The sequence below is a fragment of the Arachis hypogaea genome, chromosome 13 (genome assembly GCF_003086295.3).
Source record: "Arachis hypogaea cultivar Tifrunner chromosome 13, arahy.Tifrunner.gnm2.J5K5, whole genome shotgun sequence".
NCBI classification, from domain to species: domain Eukaryota; kingdom Viridiplantae; phylum Streptophyta; class Magnoliopsida; order Fabales; family Fabaceae; genus Arachis; species Arachis hypogaea.
This window is the reverse complement of record NC_092048.1, coordinates 129,871,674-129,890,911: the sequence shown is the minus strand read 5'-3', so window position 1 is coordinate 129,890,911 and position 19,238 is coordinate 129,871,674. Positions and strand designations below refer to the sequence as shown.

At 32.6% G+C, this 19,238-nt stretch overlaps 1 protein-coding gene across 1 annotated transcript; it reads right to left on the bottom strand.

Annotated features, from left to right (window-relative positions):
* Positions 1-3,559: 3,559 nt before the first annotated feature.
* LOC112735418 (uncharacterized) lies at positions 3,560-18,425 on the bottom strand. The gene is made up of 3 exons (XM_025784956.1): positions 16,929-18,425; positions 16,395-16,574; positions 3,560-3,838 (listed from the first exon to the last, which is right to left on the bottom strand). Exons 1-3 carry the CDS (start codon positions 18,423-18,425, stop codon positions 3,560-3,562), a joined length of 1,956 nt encoding a protein of 651 aa, XP_025640741.1.
* Positions 18,426-19,238: the final 813 nt, after the last annotated feature.

Sequence of the window (19,238 nt, the reverse complement as noted above, 5' to 3'; positions counted from 1 at the left end):
TTAGTTTAGGACGTAGTTAGCTTCTTTTCCTCTTTTAGTTTCCTATAAGTATTTTGAAACGTACTCATGGTTAAGATGTTTATTTCACTTTAATTCAAATCCCAACGTTTTAGCGCCACTCGTTTTCCGCTCTACACGCATTTACCCCTTCCTTGCGTAACGATTTAGTCATTTCTTTACTTAATCAAGTGTGGCACTTTATTTTAAAAAAAACCTCCACGATAGTATAAGAACTTAGGGTGTTACACCACCCCTAGTAACACGAACAATCGATTGAGTAAGAAAAAGTCCACATGTCTTGCAAAATTCAATTGATTGTGTATCAATTCCAATCAATTGAATTATGGAGAATCTGATTGTTTTGTGAATCCAATCGATTGATTTTCTAAAAAATACGATTTCACAATCCTACACCGATGTAACGGATCAAGGATAAAATTTTAATCGATTAGAATTGCCAAAAAGATTATTATGATTAATGGAAGATCTAATTCGTTATTTTTTTTGTTTTTTATTATTAATAAACATAATAGATAAATAATAAAATAATAATTTATAAAATAAAAAATAAATTTTATAATTAAATAATATATAAAAAATTAATTTATAATTAAAATTAAATAAAAACTATTTAACAATTATTAAAAAATTTAAAAAATATATTTTATTATAAAATCATTTAATAGTCTAGATATTTTGAAACCGCCAAATCGTGTAACTCTCTCCTCACTCATATATGGTGGTGTAATTAATTATGGTTCGCTCGTATCTACTTTAAATTAATCCATAACTAATTTTGATTTTTGAAGGAAGAAAAACGAGTAAAAAGTTATTTAATTACAACCATGTGTTGCGGTTACGTCTTAAATTATAAAATATTAATTAAAATATATAAAACAATATATAATAATTTATTTAATAATTAATTTTTTATGTATACTAATGTAAGATTCGCATTTCGTGCGGGTGTGCACTAATTCGATATTACATATTGTTGTATATTAATTCTTGGTAAAAGTATCAAATATATTACACCATTTTATATATATATATATATATATATATAATCCAAAAAAAAGTATAGGTAATTAACAATATTTTTGAATAATGTGTGAATAATATAAATTAATAGAGTTAAAAGAGTAAATTAATCTTAAATTTAAGTAGTAGTATTAAATTAGGGTGTAATATATTCTTATTTAATTAGTGATTATTCATATTGTTTAAAATAATCATTGTTTACCTAGCACTCTCCTAATCCAAATAATATACTATGTACTAGGGGTGTTCGCAGTGCGGTTTGGTTCGGTTTTTGAGGGAAAAGCCATCCGATCCGATCGTTTAATTAAACTGCAGTTCGGTTTGGTTCGGTTTTTTTGTCAAGGTCATCCGAACCAAACCAAACCAATTAAAATCGGTTTGGTTTGGTTCGGTTTGTTCGATTTTTTCAATCAAATCAAAAAATAACCACATACTATTATGCAAAGTCATAACATTGAAATTATAGAATACAAGTACATCATAACTAACAAAAGTCTTGATTCAATGAAATTCAACAACAAAAGAAATTAAAATACGACAATTAAAGAAGTTTAAAAGTTCAATAGTCAACACAACAAAAAATAAAAACAAATTTTCAGCATCACATAGCCACGTCTTGGTGTCCTCTCTAACAAAACAATGAAACTTCTTTAAGCAAACCTACCCGAAATCAAAAGACAATTACATAATAAAAACAATAATAATTGGAAAAAGCACTTAATCATGTCACAAGTGAATCTTCACCATAATTTTTTAGGACCCATTATAGGGACTACCTTATCAAACAATATTAAAATTTTACCACTGACATGTACTGTCCAATACTCCAATCAGAAAAGATCCACACACATAGACCACTACAACCTTTATTTAAAGTGCACTTGATTTTATGATTAATTTGAACAATTATTTCAAAAAACAGATTAACCATTGTACTTGTCAACCTAAAATTTACTTAAGAGACCTACGATCAAGATCTATGGAAAGCACATTCGAAACTATGCTGTTAGATTGAGATGAGTTTAAGTAAATAGTTACCATGAATGGCAAGATCTATAGAAAGCACATTCGATGCAAGACTACCATGAATAGTTCCAGGCTCAGATGCCAAGGGGTTTGTTGCTCCAATCAACTTTCGGCCAGTTGCAACAACACCTTTACCCTCCCAAACCATGGCAACAATAGAACCAGAGATAATGTATTAGACCAATCCATTAAAAAAAGGCTTTGTAATTACTAGCAATTTGTGGAGTTTCTAAGCTAAATTGTTAGCACGTATGTTAAGTAGTAACAAAAATAAAAGAAGTTACCTTTCAAGTAAAATCCCTTCTTCTCAAATTTACTAATAATCTCCCCAACCTGAAACAGAAATTAGCTTTTTTTCAAATATTATAAGGGGGAAAAAGAACAACATTGACCTATTTTACAAAATACCTACCTTCATCAACCTAATTACTAACAATTTCAAACAATTAGTAATGAACAAATAATTAAAAAATCAGTAATGAACAATAAACAACAACCAGCAATCAACAATGAACAATGAATAACAATCAACCATGAACAATGAACAGCAAAGTAATTACTAGCAATTTCAAAAAATAACAACAAAATAATGAACAACAATCAGTAATGAACAACAATCAACAATCAAGCAACAAATATATAGAACAATGAAACTGAAATTATTGATTTATTGATTAACAAGTTAACAACAACCAGCAGCAAGCCAGCAATCCATCAATGAATAACCAAGTCAGCAAACAATTCAACAAACAGAACAAAATCAGCAACAATGAATCAAATTACTAAAATAAATCAATAATTTAACCAGCAACAATACCTAACAAAATAAATCAATAACCAGCAATAAACTGCACAACAAATCAATAACCAACAATCCAGCAATACCAATTACCAAGTTATCAACATTCAACAATTAATCAGCAACCAGCAACAGCAAGGCAGCAAGCAGGACATTTCCAATATAATGAACCATTAAACAGAAACACAGCAAGCAGAACATTTCCAATAAGTTCAACCATTAAACAACAAGCCACTGAGCCAGCAACAAAACTTAGCCAAAAATTGAACCATTAATACTTACACTAATGAACAAATCAATAAAACTTAGCCAAAAATTGGTGGTCTGATACTCAGATATATAAAATTGGTGGTCAAATATATGAAATTTAAAAAATTATAAATTCAAAAATATCAATTTTGAAGATCAAATTTGTTAGTCGTGTCTACTCGGCCAATTATACATAGTTCATCTTTTTCTCCTCAACTATTTTGTTATTTTTCACATAGTGTAAGAAGTTCAACACTGAGCTAGCAACAAAACTTAGCAACAAATCAACAAATTAACAGTAGCAACAAATCAACACTAATGAACATTGAACAGAATGCAAATGGTAAACATTACCTGAATCGGTGGCTTGGGCTCCATATTGACTTGGGAGGAAGGCTGAGTTGGAGACTGGGAGGTGCTGCCGTGTTGGGTTGAACTGATGGGTTAGGGTGGTGGCGTCTCAACGGCGGCGGCATGGTGCTGTGCTGCCGTGTCGAGTCGGTCAGTGGTGGCTTCGTCTTGACCTGATGTGCGACGGCGTGGCTTCGTTTGGGTGTATGTGCGACGGGCCAAAGGCTTCGCGGTGGTGGGTGGCTGGGTGCGATGAGTACTGAAGAGGGAGCGATGAGTACTGAAGAGGGAGCGGTGGCTGGCTGGCTGGCCGCAGGTCGGCAGCCGGTAGGTGTGGAGATTTGGAGAAGAGGGAGCGATGAGTACTGAAGCCTGAAGGTTAGGGTATGGATTGTGGATTTGGGGGTTAGGGTAGACGGCTAGACGCAGTTTCGTTTGGGGGGTGGGGTGGGGGTGCCGCGCAGTTTCGTTTGAAGGGGGGAGGGGTGTGGGCGTGTCACGCGTGTGGGGGTGGGTTAGTAACGGTTTAGTTTTTTTACTAACCGGTTCGGTTCGGTTCGGTTAGGGTTTTCAGATGCAAAACCAAAAACCGAACCGAACCGAACCGAACAAAAAACAACAAAATCAGTTTTTTTCGGTTTTTTCGGTTATCGGTTAATTCGGTTTTCAGTTTTTCCGATTCGGTTCGTCGATTTAGATCGGTCCGGATCGATTTTAAACACCCCTACTATATACAGCTATTCGTTGGTAGAGGAATGCTTGCATAAAAAAATTGAGTAAATTTAGTAATTAGGTCACCGTATTTTGCAAACAAATTGTATTTAATATTGTAAAAAATATTAGTTAAAAATAATTAAAATTTATTTTATTTAGTATTTATTAATAGTTAATTAATTATTTTTTTTTAAACTTTATATTTTTTTAAAAAAGTAATCTTATGATAATTGTTTATTTATTATTTTTAATGGTCAAAGACGACATAAATGCAAGGCAACCAATCGAGTAATTCGTTTCCTGCATGGTTTTATTTTTTTTATTTAATGTTAATTATCTTCACAGATCTAGAAGACTAGAACTGATACATGCATGTGACTGAGATTATGGAGAAAAAAACATGCAACTCGCGACACATAAATTCAAAACGAAAAGCAGGTAAAGTTCAATACGCTTTCATGTATGCCCAGACAAAGCTATCAATTATCATTTCGTATCATAAATTTTATCAACCTCACGAAATATCTTTAATTTAATAATATTTTTATTTGCACACATTAAATGTTTTTGTTTGTTGATGAACATGATTGCTCCACTATTATTGTGTTGAGCTGTTTGCTTTCCAAAAAAAAAAATGTACATTAAAAAAATCAGTATTTTTCATATGTTTATTTATATATACACGTGTAGTGAAAATATTAATATCATGCTATATGCAATAATTACCATGAGAGAGAGAAGGGGGGTTGCAGTTAATTAATACTATATCGTATGAAATTTTATTGGTAAAACTAAAAACTTGGTAAAACTAAAAACTAACATCTAGTTATTTTTAGATGAAATTAATTAATAATTAAAAATTGTTCAATAATTTATTAAATTTGATTAAATTATCATTAAATAGTTATTAATTTTTAACTTTACATAAATATTATTACATGTGAATTTTATTAATTTTATTTATATCAATTATTACCTCTTTTTTTTCTTAACGTCGTCCTTTTTTTCTCTTTTGAGAATTTTAAACTTGATTCTAATAATATTCATCACTATTGTTAATTGAATGCATTTTAATTTAAAATTAAGCGATTGGTTACTTAAATGCTAACATTATGAGATAAAAGAAGCGATTGTTCAGTTAAAAAATTGTACTTTATTTATGTTAATTTTATTTTAAAATAATTTTTAAGAAAAATGTTATTTAATCGATATTTTTCTTGCATTTGTCTTATATTTAAGTTTACACTTTACACTAATAACCAAATGTGTATTTTCTCCACTAGCATTTTTCTTCGTTTTTGGGGGCACATGTAACATAATAAATTTAAATTCTACAAAGTGATTACACTAATGTTTTTTGTTTCTAAATTTATTCTAAACATACACAAGTCTAAAATTTTTTATTTAATTTGTACTCTCTATTTTACTCTTGCATAAAAATACTTATAATTAAAAGATAATTACACATTACTATTTTATCAGGCGAGAGATTTAATGACGGATGAAATTAAATAAGAAAATACATGTAAACAAATTTATTTTCAATTCATAGTTCGTTACAAAGCTGCTGTATGTAGCCATTAAATTTTTTTTAGAAAAAAAAAGCATTGTTGAATTAAAAATGGAATTAGCTAAACATTGTTTTAAAGAGATTAGTTACTAAAAAATTGTGAATTAATTTTTCAATTAAATTAATTAATTATTCCATATTTTTTTCCTTTAATATTTTTTTGGTTATATAAAAATAAAGAGTAACTGAATAGGTGGGTCCCCGAAAAAATCTTACGATCAATTAAAGGTCTTTAAAAAATAAAATACTAAATAAGCTTTTAAGAAAATAATTTTATAGACTTATATATAGGTCATTAAAAAAGTTTGGAATTAGGTTGCTAAATAATTGAAATACTAAACTTACATATAGGTCCTTGACAAATTATAATATTGAATACCATATATACTTCTATTTGAAATCTATAAATATATTATTACAATTTCGAGAATTTATTTGATTTTCTTAAGTATATGTTTATTGTAAAATTTTAAATAAAGTATTTGATCATTTATTTTTCTTAAAAATTTATAGAAAAAGCCTCTAAGTCCCTACTTATCCTGCTAATATGGTCCATTAAAATATTCGCTGTCTGATGTATGACTCTACGTGTGGACTGGGGAGGCATTTTTCCAAGGTTGACGATGACTTTATATCCAGCAAGTTTCACATGTTAGACAATTATACCTACGATATGAGTATTATTGTCTAAGAGTAAGATATTATTTTAATTTCAAATATTTAAAATATTTTATTTTATTTTAATTATTTGGTTGATTTTTTTTTAAAAAAATATTTTTTTTCTAATATAATTTTTTTAGGTAGCAGCAAAAATTATAATTATAGTGATCATGGTAATAATTATAATAATTCTAAAAAAACAGGGACAGAATAATAACTGAAAAAATAAGATAATAAAAAATATTTTAAAAAAATTAATTTTGAGTAGATAATTAAAATAAAATAAAATTAAAATATTTTTAAATATTAAAAATAGAATTAAGAGTTAGTTAAATTTTAGAGACTAAAAACAATATTTTATCTTATTATCTAATATTTGTTAACAAATATTTTTTACAAGAATGACATCATTAATTAGTCACATAATAAATACATATACATCATACGTCAGTAATTGATTTTTTTGTTTATAAAAATTTAAATTAATTTTCTATGAAAAATTAAATTATTTTTCTAAAATAATGGTTGTGTTTGAAGAACTAAAATATTATTAAGATGATGACTAAATATTATTGAATTATTATCTAACTATTTGTGTGATTTATTTTGTTTAATGTGCAAAAAATAAATTAATCAAACTTAGTCTAAAAAACATGAAAAATAAACTCATATTACATCTGGCCCAATATTGATTCAGACAAAGCACTCATATGATGAATGACAATAAAAGCAAGCAATTTGAACAAAAAAGAAAAGAACGAAATCTATCTCAAAATCAAACCTAAAAGAACGAAATCTATCTCAAAATCAAACCTAAACCCAATTAGTGGTCCACGTCCAAATTCATTCACTCCACTTAGTTACTAACTAGGTAATTCAATTTTATTTCATTTGAAACACATCATATCTTGGCCACCAAACTAAACTCTCTCTTCTCTCTCCTTTTCTTTCACATCACACCAAGTGAACTCTAAAGTAAAAGAAAAAAAAAAAGAAGAAAAATCCAAGTAAAGAAGAGAAGGTCAAAGGGACTATAGCAAAAAAAAGATTAGATCACATCAAAAAAGCAAATCACAAAAGGAGATTTCTACATTTGTGTTTCATTGAAGATTGTTGGAGAAATTCTCTGTGTTATAAGCACCAATATGAAAAAATGAATAAAGTGAACATGACGGTGTTCTGCTATAAATCAACGTTCAAAAATCAAATTTGGGGCCAAAATAAGAAGAAACGGTCCAGATTCAAGAGGCAAGATGAAAAATGTTGAAAGAGAAGATTGAAGGTATGGTTGCATGTCTGATTCGGTCACTACTTCTACCCTCTTTCTCTCATCTGTGAACGCTGCTACTACATCTGATTTTGGAGAAGAAGTCAAATAAGGTGCTGAAGCAAGTTTCAAACCTAGGAAGCTTCATTCCTTTATTAAAGGGATGAACGGCCAAGGATTGAGACAAGTAGTGAGAGCACAACGTTTGGGTTTTCATAGCACTAAACTGTTTATTCTTCTCCTTCATGATTTTCATTGAGTATCTCATTTTCTTAGTTTAATCTTTTTGTGTTTCAATGGTAAAAAGCAAATTGGTGATTTTTTTATGTAAAATCCATTGAGTGAAAAAAGACAGAGAGTTAGACTTAGAGAAAAAATCTAAGTTTATTTCAGAAATTCTTTGTTAGTTTTTCTGTTTTGTTGTCATGATTCTGAGGAAATTTTCTTACAAGTTGGCTTAGCACTTTGCTGTTGAAAAGATAGGGTGAGTTCCTAGTCAAGTCTGGTTTGGGTTAGAAACCGAACTTGTCCCAGATAGGATTGGTTAGAATCCTAGGGAGAATTGGTGATTGTAATCTATTAAAAGATAGTGAAATTCTGTCACTGTTGTGATGAAGAGTGGATGTAGACTACATTACATTGAGTAGTTGGACTAAGATATATTTGTGTGTTATTATTTTTTCTCTTCTCTGTTTCTGATTCTGCATTAAAGGAGACAAAACATAAGTATCTCCTGATTCTACTATTTTGCAACTCTTCTTTATTACTCTTCTTGCACGTTACTCAGTTTTTGGCTCCTAACGCGTAAAGAAGAGACAAAACTACAGTCTCTCTAGTTTTCAGTTCATTGTATCTCAATTAAATTCAAAATTAAAAGCAAAATAAAAACGGAGGTCAAAATTTAACTCCCTTTCACTTAACTACTGATAACCATCAATGATTATTCTATCTATTACTATGATTGATTAATTATTTATTAAATATATGCAATATATATAGTAAATGACTTTTTTGTGTTTATTTAATTAATAATTTAATAAATTTTAAATATATAGCAAGGTTTCGAAAATTGGATAAGTTATGGAACTATTTTAGTTATTAGTTTATCGATTTATTGATTTAATTCGATTAATTATGATTCAATTGAAAGAAATTTTTTATCATAAAATAATAAATAAAATATAAATAAATAAGTAAATTAAAATATAATTATAGTCATCAACTAAAATTTTATCATATTATAAAAATACAAATTCAAAAATTAAATAACAAAAAATAAACTGAATATAAAATGTCAATAGCAAAGTTAATCAGTAAACTAAATCAACTAAATCAGGATAATTTTAACAAAGAATAACTAATAAACTAAATCAACTAACCATTCAATGATTTAATTCGAAACGAAAAAACAGAATATAATATAATATACGAACATAGTTAACCATTCAATGATTCAAATTTAAAAATTAATGAAAAACAAAGAATAGAAAAAATAAAGACTAGAATTCCAAAAAAAAAGTTTTAGTAGAATAAAAAAATCATTAAATCAAAGTTATGAGCAAACAATAAAACAAAGAACGAAAATTAAAAAAAAAAGAAGTCATTGTCTTCCTTCTGAGCTGTTTCAGCAAAGAAATAGAAGTACGGTAGAGATAGAGACTAAGCGATGAGCAGAACGACAAATGACAGCAAAAGTACGACTGAGAAAACGAAGATCAGATAGCAGACGACGAGTTCGAGGAAGAAACTACGCTTGGTGAATGAGGAGAGGGGCTGGAGACTTCGACCACAACTTCCAGACTAGGATGGTTGCGCATGAGCATGATGGATGCAATATATGAGTGGCTGAACAGACGAAGACTAGTAACTAACAGCGAGTTCGAAGAAGACGCACTGATTGGTGAATGAAAAGAAATATGAAGCTGTGGACGACCAGACAAAGATACGGTAGTGTCTGAACGCAATAGACAGCAGCATTGAGTGAGACCCTTATGGTGGTGGGAGAGTAACCTAGGATTTGTGTTTTGGAGAAGACTTTTTTTCTTTAGTGAAGTACAAAACGACGTTATTTTAAGAGAATTGGTTGAGTTTCGATTCAGTTCAATCGACTAATTCTTGGCTAATTTAATAATTTTGAGTGATTTTATAATTTAACCATTTTAAATGTTGAATTGAACTATAAAAAAAAGTTGATTTACAATTGAATTAGTCGGACCGATCAGTCTAATATGTTTTCCAGAATCATGGTACATAGACTTTGAAAATTTTCTGTGTGAGAGTAAATGAATAATTTGATTCTGTGCCATTTATTTTATTAGTTTTGTTTCAGAATTTAAGATTAAAATTTAGTTTAGAATTTAAGATTTGATTTTATTGATATTTTTAAAATTTGAATTAAAAATAATAATAAACTTATAAATTATAATAGTAATATAGAAAAATAAATAATTGATGAGAAGAAAACGTAGTAACTTGTGTAGGTACGAAGGAGCAGCGTAAGAAGAGTGATATGTTACACATGCATGCACTATAGCTAGTACCAACACTTGAATGCCACAAGTAATAATCAAGCAGTATAGCACGTTTGTTGGCTAATTTTTTTTGTTATGGAAGAGGGGCAGGTGTTGTGCCGGGTTATGGAATGTGGGGGTGCTATATCGAATTGTGGGAAGGAAGAAATCGGACTTTCCGAGTTTTTTGTTTTGAAAATTTTGTAAGCAAATCGGAGGGTCCGTTTTGCTTGTATACAAAATTCACATGGGAGAAATCGGACTGTGCGATATGTCTTCATCAAAACGGAAGGTCTGTTTTTTTTGTTGGTTTTTTTTTATTTTTATTTCGTTATACTAGTCGCTGGGTCCGATTTCTACTTGAGAGAAATTTTTTTTTAATTTACAGGAAATCGGAGGATTCGAGTTCCCATCAGCAACTCGCAGGATCCGATTACTGTGTTCCTGACACCACAGCCCGGTAAAGCTCTCCTCTTCTCTATATCTGCGTACTACACTAACGATGCCTCCATAATAAAATTAATTTGCGGCGTTTGCTCTTCCCTGACATCTTCGTTGACACAGCATCACTTCTAGCTAAGGTGGCAACATGTATCCTATTTGTGGGTATCTAATTTAATCCTATTCGGTTGGGTAGAGTTGCCAACTCAATCCGCAGCAAATAGGGTTTTCGTGCGGGTCGGGTAGGGTGCGAGTTGTGTCTTAATCCTATCCAACCAACCTGCACCCTATATATGTATATGTTATATATACACTTATATAAAAATATGTTTTCAGTGGATGTTGAATCAAAGACTTCTCACTAAATGTAAAAGATCTTTAGTCATTAAAAGAAGACCATTAATTGATAATTTAATATTTTTTTTACATAAAAGTCAGTTCTATTTTAAATTATCATCAAATTATATAATAATGTTGCATCTTTTTTTGTAGAGAATTTCACTTCCCTACCCTGCGAGATGCTAAAATGACACTCCCCTTCCCTCTATTTATAAAATGTACATTCTCTTCCCTTATAACTTTTAAAAAACTTCCTCTTTAATCCATTTTAATTTTTTTTGTATTAACTAATTTTAACTTTATCCATTTTTCAAGAAAAAATAAATTATATTTTTACAAAAATACCCTTTAACAAAAATTTTATTTTTTGTCATTAATTTTACTTACCAAAATACCTTTTAATAAATTATTTTTTTATTAATTAAATTGTATTTTTACTAAAATATTTTTTAAAAATTTAATAATTAAATTATTTTTTCTAAGATACCCTTCAATAATTTTTTAATTATTAATTATAATTTTACCAAAATTTTTGTTAACAAATTTTTTATATTTTACTATTAATTTTTTGACATCAATATATTATTTTAATATTAAAAAAATCTTAATAAAATTATTTTTCAATATCAATATATATTAATTGTTATATATATTAATAATGGTAAGATTTTTTTATTTAATGTTAAAATAATATACATTGATATCAAAAAATTAATAGTAAAATATAAAAAACTATTAACAAAAATTTTGGTAAACTTATAATTTAATAATTAAAAAATTATTGAAGAGTATCTTAAAAAAAATAATTTATTAAATGGTATTTTGGTAAATAAAATTTAATAATAAAAAATAAAATTTTTGCTAAAAAGTATTTTTGTAAAAAATAATTTTTTTTTGAAAAATAGATAAAGTTAACATTAGTTAACACAAAAAATTTAAAATAGATTAAAGAGGAGGTTTTTTAAAAGTTATAAGAGAGGAAAATGTACATTTTATAAATAAAGGAGAGGAGAGTGTTATTTTAGCATCTTGTAGGGGAAGGGAGTGAAATTTTTTCTTTTTTGTAATCTGCGGGTAGGATCGGATACCCGCGAGTTAAGAATGGGTAAAATTAGGGTTGAGATAATCCGCGGATAGAATACGATTGAATTTATATAAAAATCTCAACCCATGAGTAGGGTTAGGATTAACTCAAAACCCTACCCTACCCTATCCATTGCCACCCCTAATCACTTCTCTATGATGCTAAGAGTAATGGCAGCCATCTGCCACCTGTTCTCTTTGATTTGAATTGGAACAAGACATAAGGTAACATTCCTAGCGGTAGCAAGGAAGATAACCTATTCACACCACTACACCAGTATTGTCGATGTCAAGTGTGTTGTTTCACATGCTCCAGCTGCCAAGGACATGACCGTAAAATACACAATCGGGATAACAAATTTATTGGATGATTATTGTTGGTGACTTTCACATGCATGTTTTATTTTAGAATGGTATTTGAAGTTAGTAACAAAGATTCATTAGGCTTAATCGTCACTTACTCAAAAACAATGACCTCCTTGTGAAGAAACTGATGAACCTTAACAAAACTCTGCAATAACTTGCAGTATAAGAAACAACAAAGGAGAACTGAAAGAATTAAGAACTAGCTAGAAGAAAAGCAAACTGAATAATCTTATTAATCTTGAAAGAGAGAATCTGAGATACAAGACTATATTAATTGCCGATGGTGAAGGTAACATTGAGATTATGGAGATGTGCCCGTTACAATTAATAAACGTTCATTTAGAAAATAACAAGAATAATAAAGCTACCTAGTTCCGTAGCTTTAACTTATGCGTGTTATCTATATCTGCTTATGGTCCCTCCCTAGCTTCAATAATTTTACGGTTTCGTTCGGTAGAAAATAATTTTTGTAAATAATGTGAATAATGGTTCTAAAATTGACTCAATAAAGTAAAAAGATATTTTATTTTTAAATTATTTCTTAAACCTTAATATTAGTATAACTATTTGCATATCTATTGAATTGAATATCCAGCCATTGTTAACTGTCTATGAGTAAATCGAATCAAAATAAATAATCATCCAATTAAACATAATAAACATAATCATCTACATACCTATTAAATTGAACATTTGACATATTTATTGTTCACATTTTTAGTATTTTTATTGTCTATCTGTATTTTTTTATAATATTATTATTACTGACTTTATCTTTAATTTAACTGAGATTGTTATTACTCAGTGATTTTTACTAGTTCACCATTAATAAAACGTGTACCCGCTGGCTTTGGTTCCAGAATTTTGGCTGCTTTGAATAATTTCTTTTGGATTATATGTAGTAAAGAAGCATGGGTGATGTTAGCATAATTGAAGTGAAAAACAAAGATTCCTTATCTTGAAATAGAGCTAAACTATTCTATAACCACGTTAATTTCATAAAAAAAAAACATTAGAGATGAAATTAAAAATGTCTAGATATATTTTTAAAATAAATAAAAAATATTAAAAATATAACGAAATAAAATTAAACATTAAAAGTATTTAAAAAAATCACAAAAGATATGAAAAATATAGGTTATCTTAAGTTTTTTATATCAAGAGTTTTCATAATAAGTTTTTAGATGCCAATGCATTAAAAGAATAAAAAAGATTAAGAAATCATTAATAGTTTAATTTTAATTTCGTAAGTTCTTTAAAAACACTCTTTTTTTATACATTTGAACTAAAACATAAACTTTAAAATTTTTTTTATTAATGTTATTTTATATTTTATTTAAATTAAACAATAATATTTTTTATTGACATTTATTTTAAAGTTTAATTTAGAGTAAAGTAAATGATTAACTTAAGTGTAAATATGTCAATATACTAATTTATTCATATTATTACATTGCCAGGCTTGCGAAATATGTGTAAGTTAACATTTGAATACATTTCGCTAGCTTCTCAGCAAAATATATATATATATATATATATATATATATATATATATATATATATATATATATATATATATATATATATATATATATATATATATATATATATATGGGTGAAATATATTTTGTTGGCAAGCGAGCAAAATATAAGTAAAGTAATTTCATTAGGTAAATTAGTAAAATATCTCTGACTTTGTATATGTTAGAAACAAGAAACAGAGAGAATAATATGAAAAGTGTATTATTGAGTTGTGTTATGAGGTACAATATACAAGGGGTATTTATAGGTGTTAAATGAATCATAGTAATAAAGATATAGAATTCTACAATTAATGTACAGATATGCTATATAAATATAGACGATGCTAATTGATCTAAATTGATTATATTGATTCTCTAACATCCCCCCTCAAACTCAAGTGGGAGCTAAGGATACCAACTTGAGTTTGGATAACAAAGTCTGAAAGCGAGTCGGGTGATGAGCTTTCGTGAAGATATCAGCAGTCTGATCCAGTATCCCAACAGCAATGAGACGAACAGCATCAATAAGGATACGTTGTCGAACAAAGTGACAATCAATCTCAATGTGTTTGGTGCGTTCATGAAACACATCATTATGGGCAATCTGAATAGCACTGCGGTTATCACAAAAAACATCAGTAGGGGACGACTGAGGAGTACCCAGATCTCCAAGAAGCCAACGAACCGAGATAACCTCAGCAGTGGTGTCAGCGAAGGCACGGTACTCAGCTTCTGTGCTTGAGCGAGCAGTGAACGTTTGCTTCTTAGCACGCCAAGAGATGAGAGCATCGCCAAGAAACAAACAGTAACCAGTAGTAGAACGATGATTAGTGGGATTACTAGCCCAATCAGCATCAGAGTATGCGTGAAGAGTCAAAGAGGAATGGGCAGAAAAATAAATGTCATGAAATAGAGTGCTTTTGACATACCGAAGAATGCGAAGAACTGCCGCATAGTGAGTAGTACGAGGAGTTGACAAGAACTGGCTGAGGACATGAACTGGATAGGCAATGTCTGGTCGAGTGACAGTCAAGTAGACGAGACCTCCAACTAACTGGCGATAAAGTGTCGGATCATCCCAAACAGTGCCATCTATAGGGGTAAATCGAACATTAGTCTCAAGAGGAGTAGACTCAGTGCGACTATCTGTAATCCCAGCGCGAGCAAGAAGATCTGAAGCATACTTAGCCTGAGAGAGATAAATGCCATCATCTGTGGAGATGACCTCGAGACCAAGAAAATAGCTAAGAGAACCAAGATCCTTCATCTCAAAGGTACGGTGAAGTGAGGCATTGAGATCAGAGATACCATCAACATCATCTCCAGTAATGATTATGTCCTCAACATACAAAAGTAGAAGAACAACTCCACGTTCGCTTTTACGAATGAAAAGCGCATTCTCATGAGGACTAGAAATAAAACCAAGACTGCATATGGTAGTGCTGAACTTGTCAAACTATTCACGAGGAGCTTGCTTAAGTCCATAAAGTGCCTTGCGAAGGAGACAAACCTTACTGGAAGGACAAGGATATCCTGGAGGTGGTTTCATATAGACTTTCTTTTTCAAATCCCCATTAAGAAATGCATTCTTCACATCCATCTGACTGAGAGACCATCTCTTAACCGCAGCAATGGCAAGGAGAGCTCTAACAGACGTAAGGCGAGCAACAGGAGCAAAAGTCTCTTCATAATCAATACCATACTCTTGCGTACAACCTTGAGCAACCAAGCGTGCCTTATAACGGTCAATAGAGCCATTAGAGCGAGTCTTGATCTTGTATACCCATCTACTGCCCACAACTTCCTGATCAGAAGGAGGATCAACTAAATCCCAAGTGTGTGCTTTTTCAAGTGCCTGTATTTCTTCCTGCATTGCTTGTTGCTAATTTGGATTTGTGGAGGCTTCTCTGAATGACTTAGGTTCATGTTGATGAAGAATAGTAGAAAAGCAATGATAATCAAGAAGATGAGGAGGTGGATTCCTTACCCTAGAAGAACGAGTGGGAGGAGGAGGCATGACGCTAGGAGTGGTATCGCCGTCCGGACTGGAATCATCGGGAGATGGAGAAGGCGGAGGATCAGGAGCCTCGATGGGTGGACTTGGGGTAGACCCTGTAGTATCATCACTAGGAAAGAGATCAACATTTGGGTTAGTAAAAAATCGTGACGGAGTAGAAGGAATGGACTCAAAAGAGGAAAAACTAGAGAATATGTGATGCTCCCAAAAGACAACATGACGAGATATACGAATACGGCGAGAGATAGGATCCCAACAACGATAACCCTTATGTTCAGAGGCATAACCAAGAAAACAACACATGCGAGCCCGAGGTTCAAGCTTATTATGTTCATGAGGCTGAAGAAGGACAAAACAGACACAACTAAAAACACGGAGAGAACTGTAATCAGGAGAAGTACGATAAAGACGCTCAAAGGGAGTAGTGTTACCAAGAACAGAAGAAGGGAGTCTATTGATAGCATGAACAGCAGTGAGGACAGCTTCACCCCAAGCACGCTTAGGATCGGAAGAGGAAATAAGCATCGCACGGACAGAGTCAAGAATATGACGGTGTTTACGCTCATCTCTCCCATTTTGTTGAGAGGTACCAGAACAAGAAAACTCGGACAAAGTACCCTGTTCAGCGAGAAAATTTAAAAGTTTGAAGTCACGATATTCCATAGCATTATCACGTCTGAAAATTTTAATGACCTTTGAAAACTGAGTTCGAACCATAGTGGCAAATTTAATATAAATCTGAGGCAACTCACAACGATTAGTCATCAAATAGACCCAAGTAAAACGAGAATAATCATCAATAAAGACGACAAAATATCGAGCCCCTCCCATAGAAGCGGTGGGAGCGGGGCCCCAAACATCAGAATGAATAAGATCAAAAGGAGAGCATGCAATAGAGGAATTATTATTAAAGGATAAGGCAGGTTGTTTTGCAGTGCGACAAGAAATGCAATCTAAAGACTCATTTTGAACTTGACCTAAAACACCCGTAGATATAAGAGAACGTAATTTGCCTAAGGAGCTATGGGCAAGACGACGGTGCCACAAGTGAAGAGTAGATGGAGAGGAAGCAGCACAGAGATTTGTAGAGGGAACATGAAGGTTCTTGAGCTCAAATAAGCGTTCGACCTTATATCCAGTCCCGATGATCTTTTTCGTCCGACGATCCTGCACACGACAACCAGAATTTGAAAAAATGACATCAAAACTAAGTTCAACAAGCTGACCGACAGAGATAAGATTGAAATTCAATTTTGGAATAAAATAAGCATCAGAAAGATGAATATTGGACTGTGAAATAACCCCGTGATGTGTTGCATGCAAGAGGGAACCATTAGCAGTGTTGACAGAAGGTGCATTTGTAGTGGGAGACAACGACGAAAAAAGATGACGCAAAGGAGACATATGATTGAAACAACCAGAATCAAAATACCATTTAAAATTATCTGGAGGGGTGGAAAGAGTAGCGGGGGTATTACCAGGAAAGGAGAGAAGTTGCCTAAGAAGGGTTTCAATATCTGATGGAGAGACAGAAGGTGTGTTGAGAGATGTGGAAGAGGTGGACTCAGTAGCAGCAGCAGCAATAGAGGCAGGCACATGTGGAGAGTTGTTGGGACGAGGTTGATGCTTGTTCTGATCTGAGCGTGGTGGTCGAGTAGGACAGGTAGCAATCAAGTGACCCGAGAGCTTACAATAATGGCAGAACAGTTTCCGGCAGTTGGAGCCAATGTGGCCTTTTTGTTTGCACTTACGACATTCAATAGAAGGACAGTCGGAGAAGGAATGCCCAGGCCGATTATAGTTGCGACAGATTTTGCCCTTTCTGTCGATGGCAGCAAAGACAGTTTCACTTTTAGAACGAAGCAATCCCAAGCGCGTTTCTTCAGACTTGAGACGAGGAAGAGCATCTTCAAGAATAGGCAAGGGATTCTGATGAAGAAGAGAAGCCCTGACTGGCTCATAGTCATCAGTAAGTGCCATCAAAAATTGGATGAGACGTGTCCAGTTCCGATAATCCTCATATGCCTTAGCATCAGTGGGATCTTTAAGAGCAGGCTCACAAGAGGTCAACTGATCCCAAGTAATCTCCATCTGAGCAAGAAAATCAAAAACTGCTTGGCCACGTTCTTGCTTAAGGCTATGAAGTTCCTTAAGCAGTTGGTACTGATGAGAGAGATCAGAGATAGTGTAACGTTTCGCCAAATGATCCCATCCCTCTTTAGCAGTGTCAAAACGCCCAAACTGTAAATGAATGCCAGGAGTAGAAGTGTTGCGGAACCAAGTGATAATCTGATGATTTTTACTATCCCAATCTTCCAATTTCTCTGCATAGTCCTTCTCCTTCTCAGCATCCTCCTTGGATTTGGAGGCACCATCTTTGGATATGTCAGTCACAGTTGGCTTAACAGGACAGGCAATATCACTAGTCACATATCGCCATAATTTTCGCCCTTTAAGAAATCCTCGCATAGCTTCAACCTAATGGGCATAGTTGGAGCCATTAAGGATAACAGGGATAGACTGAAAGACATCCGGTTTTTCCATAGTAATAGAAGAAATAGCAAAAGAAAGAAGAAAACTGCAAATTCGGGGCAGAAAACGAAAAAACAGGGCGCGGAATCGGAAAGAGCTCACCAAAAAACCTTAGGGAGGGTCCCGCTTGTCCGCCACGTCAGAGAAGTGAAGACACGTGGCGGCACCGGAGAGGAGCAGGAGAGACACGCTGGCAGGAGCTGTACGCATGTCAAAGTCGGGTCGGTCCAGGTCGCGCGCGGGTCGGGCCGGGGCACGCGGGTCAAACAAGAAGCTTCGGGCGACATGTGGCTGAGGGTGGAACGTCCGATCAGCGCTGAGATCTAACGGCTGCTGAAGCTTCTGGAGGAGGAACAATGGAGGTGGACAGCGAACTTCCAGCGGCAAGTGGCGGCGCGTCCGGGGGCTTCTGGCGGCGATCTCGGCGGCGTTGGAAAGCTAACGAAGCGAGGATCACAATGATGCCGGAGGTGACGAACCAAAGCGTCGGAAACAGATCGAAAAATGCGAGCAAAGAGGCACAGGTGGAATCTGGAAGGAAGATCAACTTGGTCGTGGCAGCGTCTTTCGGCGGCGCGTGGAGGCGCGTCTGGCGGCGGATGGCGGCGGTTTTGGTTGCGTTGGAATCACGGCGACAAGACGAACAAGAGGGTTATGGGGTGACGAACCAAAGCGTCGAAAAGAGAACGAAAAAAGAGGCCAAAGAACACTGCCGGAAAGGAAAAACAATGGGGCTATGAACTAATATTC